The sequence below is a fragment of the Miscanthus floridulus genome, chromosome 9 (genome assembly GCF_019320115.1).
Source record: "Miscanthus floridulus cultivar M001 chromosome 9, ASM1932011v1, whole genome shotgun sequence".
Lineage (NCBI taxonomy): Eukaryota > Viridiplantae > Streptophyta > Magnoliopsida > Poales > Poaceae > Miscanthus > Miscanthus floridulus.
In genome coordinates, this window is record NC_089588.1 from 15,080,706 (window position 1) to 15,090,899 (window position 10,194).

Genomic DNA, 10,194 nt, shown 5'->3' on the forward strand with positions numbered 1-10,194 from the left:
TCACACACACACACACACACACACACAAAAAAAAAAAGAGACTATTGAATTGGGAACTCATTGGTATTCGGCCATCATTTCAGTAGTTTTTTTTTTCCAATTTACACTGCGAATCATGCAGATTCTTGCTTTGCCTGCTGTTTGTTACATTTCTTTCTCCTGACAGCTAGAAACTAAGGTGGCAGAGTGAGTTGAGTTTCAGAGGATTGTACAGGAGGGGCAGAGTCTCTTGGAGTGAGATGATTCGCTCCCATGGTCTTCCAGCTCCTGGTTCCTTCGTCTGCACAAGAACCCAAATTTCAGACTCCAGGTACAAATCGTGCATGGACAATTCTGATACAGAGAAAAAGAGGGATCTTTTTTGTGTGTGTGTGTGTGTGTGTGATCAGGAATCAGGATGAGTGGATGACGACAGACGGCGACTCACTTGGCGAGCATGACCTTGGCGAACTCGGTGTAGTTGATCTGGCCGTCGCCGTCGGAGTCGGCCTCGCGGAGCATCTCGGCGAGCTCCTCGTCGGAGAGTTTCTCGCCGAGGTTCTGGAGGACATGGCGGAGCTCGTCGCGGGAGATGAAGCCGTTCTGGTCCTGGTCGAAGACGCGGAAGGCCTCCCGGAGCTCGTCCTCGTCGGCGCCGTTGGCCTCCCGCATCTGGCGCGCCAGCAGGGTGAGGAACTCCTGGAAGTCGATGGCGCCGCTGCCGTCCGCGTCCACCTCGTCCACCATCCCCTGCAGCTCCTCCTCCGTCGGGCTCTGCCCCAGCGACCGCATCACCGTGCCCAGCTCCTTGGTCGTGATCGTCCCTGCATCCATTCATTCGTCATTCGTGCCGCCTCCACTGTCAAACGCTGTTGCAATTGCAATCCATCGACCAAGAACGCAATGGGATGCGATTAGAGCAAGAACGAATAATGCGATGCAGAGATTAGAAGAAGAGGAAATGGCCGGCTGGCCGGCCGTACCGTCGCCATCTTTGTCGAAGAGGCTGAACGCCTCCCGGAACTCCTCGATCTGTTTCTTGGTCAGCGTCTGCTCCACCTCCTCCATCCTCCCTCCTCGCTCTCGACTCTTCAATCCACCGCTGATCGATCGATCTCTTTAGTTCCGTTGGAGACGCCTCATGATCGATGGACGACGAATTGTTCGTCCTCAATCACAGATTCACAGGAAACTCTGGAGTCTGGATGGAGACGAATTTGCGTTGATCGAGGAAGGGCCAAGGAGAAATTATATACTGCTCACAAATAACAAACCTTTTTTTTGTTTTATTTTATTACCGAGAAAAACTTTTGGAACTTTGATTCTGGGTAACTATATGAGTTCAAAAACATTAGTACTTTTACGATGTTCTATATTTTTAGTATGAGCTCTGAACTGTATTGTACACAGCAATTTTGTTATCTTACGATTTTATATGGTATTTTATAAGTGTATTAATGTAGTAACTTCTATAAAATGTTTAGTTTGGAAACTTAATAATACCATGAATGCATGAGATTAAATAAATGCATTTTATTACAAAGTAGTGGTTAAAGTTGCACCCTAATAAAATTATGTAAAAAGATAAGTATTCTTCAGTTAACGCACGCAAATAGTAAAACATAGGCGTTTTTTTTTTTGGCCTATATAGAGCTGATCAACGCTTCAGGGAGGGCAAGTAAACTGCTCATTTTACTGCTTGTCACAGATACGCGCCACTTTATGCAAAATATTACAATATAACAAATGTTCTCAACCTTTCTTTTCGAGCACGTTATTTTTTCCCACCACAGAACAAACTATTCTTTCGCCTGTTTTCAATCTCTCTTATGTCATGTATATTCATTATTTAATAGAAAGAATATGTGCCTACCTGATATATTTAATTTTCTAATCTACAAAGTGAGCACATACTCAGCAGCATTTACGAATGGACGGCTGCCAAATTTTCCAAAACGAACAAAGCCAGCATCAGACCGCCGACCAGGCTGTTGTCGTCCTTCCCGTCTATGCCTATTGCCTACCAGTGAGCCAAAACCACAGCCTACACATACTCTGCTACACCTGCAGCAATTCTGATTCTTACTTTCACAAACATTGCTACGGATTAGCATCAACCAAATCTAACCATGCAGCGTGACAACCAATCAAATTTGCCCTTCTAGTCTCAAAACACCAACACCACCTAAGCTGCTAGCTTGAAGCAACACCACAATATCAGGTGACATATGCTGGGCCAACATCCACCTGAATTATCAGGGGAAGAAACATAGGGCATTCGATAGAGGAGAGGACTGCCATCCAAGACACTACCAAAAGCATGTGCCTATTATATCTTATCATCTATATATAGCATAGAATCTCAGACAATCAAAATTTCTCATCATGCCCGAACACGTCAGCATTGCACTCAAGCTAAACTGGGATGCAATATACACACTACTGCAAGTGTAGTAAACCTAGATGCCAGGACTAAGTTGAAACTTGCTACCAGAAGCACCTATGGCTCAGAAGATGCCATGGTTGTATCAGTGTTGCCAGGAATGGTTGTATCAATGTTGCTAGGCATCAAGACATTGAAGCCATCAATTGCCGTTGATATGATCATCGAGGGTATCTGTGGATGCCAGTGCAGTTCTTTCAAATCTCTCTGGCCCTGCTCATACAAACAGATGTTATAAGTTCGCCTTTTTACATGTAACGAAAAAACATGCAAGACAAATCATTTGGCCACAAAAGATGAAGCCAAACATAAGTAACATCCAATACCATCATAATAAAATGAGAGGATAATTTAATTGTACTACCTGATGAACAAATAGAAGTTGTGGGGGCAAATCTTCTGGTGCATTTGCCTGCTCTTTCATCTTAGCTCTGAACTCAGCCTCCTCTTCTGCATCTCTTTCCAATGAAAGATCCCATATTCTAAACCCAAACAACTCATGAGATGTGTCAGCAAATACTAAGCGAAAAAATCAAGTAATCTAGTGCATCTAAAACATGAATGACAAGGAAAGGATGGAAAGTTACGTTAGTTGATTACCTTCAGAAGTTACAGCTAATGATGAAGCTTCATGTGGACTCCACTCTATTGATGTAATTGCTTTCTTGTGGTACTCAAAATGTGCTACCAAAGAGTCCTCCTACCAGTACCATAAAAGGGCACAGGGGAAAAAGATTCACAACTATTAAGCAATACTTGAAAAGGTACGAAACGAAAATCACTATCAGCAGAAGATAAATTGGGCAAAAGCATAGCTCGTCTATTTTTTTTTAACCATGAGTCAGTTTAAAAACTTCCTAATACCTTCAGAACACCAAGTCATGTGTAATTTCGTTACCGCATATTACAGAGGCAAACAGAAGCCCAACTTAAAACAAATTATACAAACAAAAATTAAGAAAAATGACATTGAGCTGGCTACAACTGACACAAGCACAAAAAGTTGTGGTTTATCAAGAAGGAAATACCTGAATTGATCTATGATCGCGAACTGAGAAACTGCCATCATCACACCCTGAGGCTATCATGCAGCTAGCAAGCCTGATTTGCGAGTCAAAACGTGAGTAAAATATTATGCGCTAGTAAGTTATAGTACTCACAAAATCAATAGATTTTTTGACTTGATATACATTCACATCAGCTTTATGAGCCTTGATAGATATACAAGGTTTCTTCCCTGTACGTATGTCCCATATTGATATCGTTCCATCAACTGAACAAGAGGCAAAATTGTCGGCTTCCGTGGGACTCCACTGCAAAGATATAGATGTAATAGTTCAGACAATCACATTCAAAGAAACATGTGAATAGATATATGACACAACATTCAGACATGCCTGTAAATCTTCAACACTGGCCGAGTGTCCAACAAATGGATTCGCATCTACGTTCCAGTTAGATGGAGTCGGCTCCCACAGGTGAATGCTTTTATTGCAGTCACCTGAATAAAAATGAATTAATATAATCCATGAAAATGTGTACGCACCAAATTAAATCGTGCCAATGATTTATGAGCACGGAATAGAGGGAAAGACATGACGCGGCATTAAGTTCTCAACTATGGAAACATTTTAAACATCACAGCAGATGACAAATATTGTGAAATGTGCAAGATCATATACACACCAGAAACAAGCCTTCCGGTAACAAGTGGACTCCAACCAATTGCATATCCCTCAGCTTTATGGCCACTAAATACTTTCACAGGTGCCTGTCTGTGGATTATGTCATCTTCTTTGGGTGCAGGTGTCGCTGACTCTGCTAAAGAATTAAGGACGGAGCTCAAGTCCCACACCTGCATATTTATCAACCAGGAACAGTTTAGCAATTCACAAAGAACTAGTCAGCATGGTGCGCTCTGTTTCTGGACATATATTTTCAAAAAGGAATATAACACATAGAGTATCCATTCTGTTACTAGGCGAATATAAAAGAAAATTGCTGTACATGTTTAGGAAGGCAACGATCACAGCAGATGAAAAGTGATGTGAGGTATGAACTGAATTACCTGAACATGACCAGTATCTCCCCACGTAGCACATATATGTGGTTTGTGAGTCATTGAGCGTATCCGATTTACACACCCGGCATGAGCCACCTTTTTTAGCTGGTACATTCAAATATAGCAACAGAACAAACCACAAGCTAGTGAGCTACTACATATAAACGTAGAATGCTGGATACTTGTTTTTCTTGTGGCAAAGCCTAGAGTAACTATCTTGATTTAAAAAGAACATACATGTAGGATGGGCTTTGTATCCTCATTAATTTCTTCATCTTCTTTATCGCTGCTGCTCTCACTATCCACATCAGCGTCACCATCAATGGCTGAAGATGGTATAGGTTCCCGTTTCTTCCCGCTTATGTTGGAAAGCTTGAAAATGCCAATATAATTTCTTGAAGCCTTCTCAGCCTGTCCAGCGTAAGCCCAATCATGAAATAAGAGTTTAGCTCAATCCTAGAGTAAGAGTTTATTATCATGAAATGATTATTTATAACTCCACCAGTCTTATGCCATTATTTAAGCTGAAATGTCCAACATAAGCTCAATCCATTCAAGAAAGTGTTGAATTTATTATTATCTTACTATTTTAACCATCCAAATTTGCTCAATGACAATCCATCACAACTTCTAGCAACAATCAATATATAAGTGCAAGCAATCGTCACAATAAGTTTCTTGCATGGTTTTTCTGAGAATAGAATCAGCAACAGGCACACATTTTCAATCGAAAACAACTTAACAGGAACAACAGTACAAAATCAATATTCCTGCAATTCGAAAACTAAAATTAATATTCCTGTTTTTGAAGGTGTGAAGAGTATTGCAACCTGCGTTCCTGCAACACCATAGAATGTGTGGGGGAACTCTGATCGGACAAGTCCAAGTTGATCGCGCACAACATCAAAACTGTGACGGAAGGTTATTAACTGAGACTGGACAATGCATTGGACAGAAGTTAGGATACAGAGGTAATGAATTGCGCAGACAAATTTTACCTCAAGCAAGACCAACCAATGCCGAACTCTCGGATATAATTGTAAGCCTCAGGATCAAAGTGGAGCTCCTCTCCGTCTTCCAGTGCATACACCCGGTTGCCAGACCTAAAACGAAGCACTATAGAGGTATAAGAGGTAACTAACTAACAAATTGGAAAAAGGAACAAATTAGAGATAATTTTTTAAGCAGAAAAGGCAATTCAATTAGGCGTAACTTTATAAGGAAGCACTAGTAGTTCAGATGCGTGACATGAAGGATTAAGGGGGGAAAAAGAAGAATAGGGTCAGTGATTTCTCCCTCACCTTAGCCGGACCAGAGGCAACCGCAGGATTAGACGATGATGAGGAAGCTGCAGCTTTCTTCAGCCCGGAAACAGAGCAGAGTTAGGTGGGAACTGGAGCACAAAACATACTGAATACCACGAAGAAGAGCTCATCGATCAGAGCTCCAGAAGTGCATGGCATCTGGTTTACGGTACCTTGGCCTTCTTGAATTCGGCCTTCCTCTTGATTTTGCGACCCATCAATGAGGTGTATGTATCAGAAGGACAGGGAGCCGCAGTGGTGGCCGGTGGCTGGCGGCCGGCCAAATTTGCGACTGCTAGGGAGAGGGGAGGGGGAGGTCGTAGGCGGAGGTGGAAGGTCGACTCGGACCGTCGCCGTTGGAGCGCGAGGCTGTATTGGCGGGCGGCGGCCTCTTAATTCTGTGGGGTGGGCCGTGGGGTGTGGACACTGGTCTCAAAATCATTGCGGCCCAGTAAAATTTTTCCTTTCGGAACATTTGACAGCCCATGAAGTTTAAAAGGTTGATCTATTTCCTCAAAAATCGAAGGGGAAAAAATAAGGAATTGGGGAAAAGATATGAGTTGCTCTCCACCTAAGTCTTGTGCCACCATCACCAGTTCACCACATACAAAATTCCCCAACTAGAGAACGTTTCTCTTTCTCTATAGAATTTCATTCATCATTCAAAGCATATCACACAGCACGGGCAAAATTTACATACTAGCTACCAGATTACAGTGGATAGAAATTCAAAAAAAAAAAAAAAAAAAAAGCAAAGGGGACCGAAATAATAGATATATCTACATAACAAATGTCTCTCTAGTAGCTACCCGTTGCCTTTCTATAGAGGGAGAAGAGTCGTGATTGCCGATCACCATGATTCCTGAGTTTAGATAAAAATGAGATCCAGATCATTGCATGATTCCTTTCGAGAAATCTCTTTGACGCTTGAGTAGCTCATCTGGTAGCTCTTACCCATGATTCCTTTGATCCATTACTGGACTATTACAGCCTCAACCCAGATAAAGCATCTGAAAGATCAGAATCAGACATGTAGGAAGCATTAAGATCCCTATTCCCATAAGCATTCATCTTTTCTATGTTTGACATGAAGTGATTCTGGATATTTCTGTGATATTCAGCATTGTCTGGATCCATACCATATCTATCCAAAGCGAACCCATGTCAAATGCAGAGTAGTTTGCCATGGCGCCACCGCTATGAACTCTGCTCGGTCCAAACTGTCGTTCATCCAAGTCTCATTTACCATTAATGAAACAGGAGGCCAGGTGGTCCAACAGATAAAGATGCAGAATTAGCAAAGTGTTCCTGAAGCAAAAATACAAAGCCAAAAATTCTTTCAAATGAACACATAATGAAACAGAACTATAGAAAAAGTAATTTGTTGTCCCTTCTATGGAGCATTAGGCAAGCAAGAATAAGGCATTTTCTTCCAACAGTTGGCAAAGAAATGAAAAACAAGTTAAACAAAAGAACATCAATCCATCTTAGAGATAAGAGGCTTTACAAAAAAAATGGGTACAAATTAAATCATTAAGCATGCAAACGTAACAATGAATGTCAGCAGCACAACCAAGGACAGGATACAAGGCAGGTGCACCAGGACTGGAAACCCCCCCATCCCTCCAACCCACCCCATCCGTTGCCCATGTTACCCTTTTTTAGCCCTATATGTACAGTACCTTGATTAAAGTGTATGACCAAGATTAACATGCCAAAAAGTATGGTTTACGTATAATATTTCATTATTAAGCACCCACCTTGTCCCATTCCAAGCTCTGCCCCTGAGCACAGTGGCACCAGAGCAAATAAGAAAAGTTGCATACAGAACAGAAAGTTCAGTTCTAAGCAAATATGAACTGAAGCTAATAGTCCAATTAAATTGACATGTAAAATAATCTGCCTCAAAAAATGAAGATAGAAACAGACATTTGCTAAAGTAAAGCCAGATGTTAAGAACCATAATTGTCTAAATAGATGGAAAAGTGAATTTCGTGCAACATGGAAGAGAGGAAGAGAAAATTTCTCTTAAATTATGTATCTTGGTGAGTTAGCCAAGCAAGCTTGCGTTCAAAAAAAAAAGTTATCCAAGCAAGCCATTCGATCTGATGGTTAGGACTCTGGACATGGCAAGTGGACACAGGAAACATAGTTCAGCACCAACCTAGTGCAAAGGAAAATTCCAGTTCACATTGTAAGCACTGGTTTTAGTCTCAGTACAAACACAGGAGTTCTAAATTGCAAAGAAATCTTATGATGTGATCATAGGAAAAACTGTTAGTTTGCAAAGTTTTAGGGTTTCATAGCTAACAAGTTTCGGCCCCGTAGAAAAATGGGCAAAATATGCACATAGTAGACAAGCGTCTAGTCATCCAGCTCAATGATCTTCACAACGGATGAATCTACCACTTTTTCTAGTAAATAACGACGAACAGTCATGGGACTTGATCACACCAGAGGCATTGTCGTGGTCAAGAGCAACCATCAGAACCCACTCATTTGTCGTGCTGGTAGATTCTTCCTGAAAGGCACAATGAAGATTGACTAATACCAAGTGACCAGATAATCGCTTGTTAGTTCAGCCAGGAGTAGTCAATCAATTTGCGTCATGCAATGGAAATGCATGAAAACGTGACAAACTAACTTAATATCTGCCCAGTGGGCTAAGATATAATCAGAGCCTAGCTGCAAACGTGCAAGAACAAGCCAAGTAGGATCACCACGTCAAGCCTTATCAGTTAACGTTCACCCTAGCCTTCCTCTGTGACCAAGCAGGTTGATCCTCTCTCTGTGATCCACCCAAGCCTATGCATCCTTTCATTGTTCATGCTGCTACAATAGCGACAGCAGCTGCTCGAATATGATGCAGTGAACCTGGAGTTCTATTAAGCAATGATCTGAGTGTTTGAAGATGGCTTGGTATGCTTGTATTTGAAGGTCATGCACAAAAGTAATGTCAAACACTCAGGTCTTTGCTAAAATCCTAAAACCCCTGCTCCAGCCTCCAGATGCCATCATGAAACCAAACTGCTCCAGTTCAGATAACCAGGATGGTTAGAAGTATTGGCACCATATATGAAGGTCATGATGGGACTTCCAATGCTCGACCTCTCTTTATAGACATGGAGCTGCAAGGAATCAATAACATGGATGTCAGGAAAGAGCAAGCCAAAGGAGGATGGTCTAAGTCTAACACAAAAGTTAAGCAGAATTTGAGGTAGTTCAGCATGGGCTCCCTCTAATAAAAAGTGAAGGCATAGGAACAGGAGATTGTAGCAAACAAAGAAAACAAGTCATGGGAAATAGACCACAAAAGCATAAGAAAATACTAGTATATATTGGATTTACCTGATCGGAACTACAAACAGGAACAGCACACACTGCTAACAGCAGATATTAGTGTGAAAAAAGGCACTGCTAACAATAGATACTCATGGGGGAGAGGGGGATACTTGTAACAGTGGGGGAAAAACACGAAGCTTAGTGTATAGAAATCCATCAAGAAGTCAAGACGATTGACTTCATTCCTGTCTATGAAGAATATCTTACAAACTAAGCAAACAAAAAGGAATAAACTTATGTGCTCCCAATAGTTTGAAAATTGATCCCCACTGTAAAGATAACTTTATAGGAGATAAACAGGATGCTGACACGCACTAATAGTACAACACTTCCCTAGAGAATTTCATCAAATAAATGTGACAACACAACATGGCCAGCAACCTGAGGATTTGTTTCGTTTGACATAATCCTCATTTTTGGACCTCCTCAAGAAAATGGTACTTTTCAGGTAGGGACCTAGCATTATGCTTATATTCCTCCCTCGAGAAAAGTGATATTAGCAAGGAAGTAGTGGAAGCCTCAAGTGAGTAGTTCATTTCATCAATTTTGGAGAGGTAAGCCCCAGCCCTCATTATCTCACCTCCACCCAACAGCCTCCTAAATATAGCATTTAGCATGTCTGAGTTTGGAAGGTATCCACTCTTTTCCATTGCCAAAAATAGATTCTCAAACTCATCTAGCAACCCTTCTTTTATGAGATTTTCCATCATTAAGCCATAGGTCACCACATCTGGAACTAAACCATGGGCAGGGATAGCAGCGAACAGATCCATGGCATCTTTCCTACTGCCACCTTTGAACAAAACATCAATCATAATGGTGAAAGTAATGATGTCAGGTTGAAGATCCTTAGAACACAAGCTCCGAAACATCTCAAATGCTTCATCAACACAATTATTTTTGCAAAGCCCATTTAGAATTATGTTATATGTGCAAATGTCTCACTGTTTTCCACTTTTAATCATATTGAGGTAGAGTTCTTTTGCTTCAGAAAATCTCCCTGTCTGAAATAAACCTTGCAGTGTAGTATTGTATGTCACAACTCCAGGCGTAACTCCCTTCCT

At 41.4% G+C, this 10,194-nt stretch overlaps 1 protein-coding gene and 1 pseudogene across 2 annotated transcripts; both read right to left on the bottom strand.

The window, feature by feature from the left end:
* Nucleotides 1–58: 58 nt before the first annotated feature.
* Nucleotides 59–1,922, bottom strand: LOC136483470 (calmodulin-like). Of its 2 annotated transcripts, none has more exons than XM_066480555.1 (3): nucleotides 963–1,922; nucleotides 428–848; nucleotides 59–280 (listed from the first exon to the last, which is right to left on the bottom strand). In XM_066480555.1, the coding sequence occupies exons 2-3, from the start codon at nucleotides 811–813 to the stop codon at nucleotides 199–201; spliced, it is 468 nt and encodes a 155-aa protein (XP_066336652.1). In that variant the 5' UTR covers nucleotides 814–848; nucleotides 963–1,922; the 3' UTR covers nucleotides 59–198. The 2 variants fall into 2 exon arrangements, with proteins under 2 accessions (XP_066336652.1, XP_066336653.1); XM_066480556.1 differs by having other exon boundaries at nucleotides 428–803; nucleotides 963–1,096.
* Nucleotides 1,069–6,098, bottom strand: LOC136483471 (protein HEAT STRESS TOLERANT DWD 1-like; annotated as a pseudogene).
* Between the last annotated feature and the right edge of the window lie 4,096 nt (nucleotides 6,099–10,194).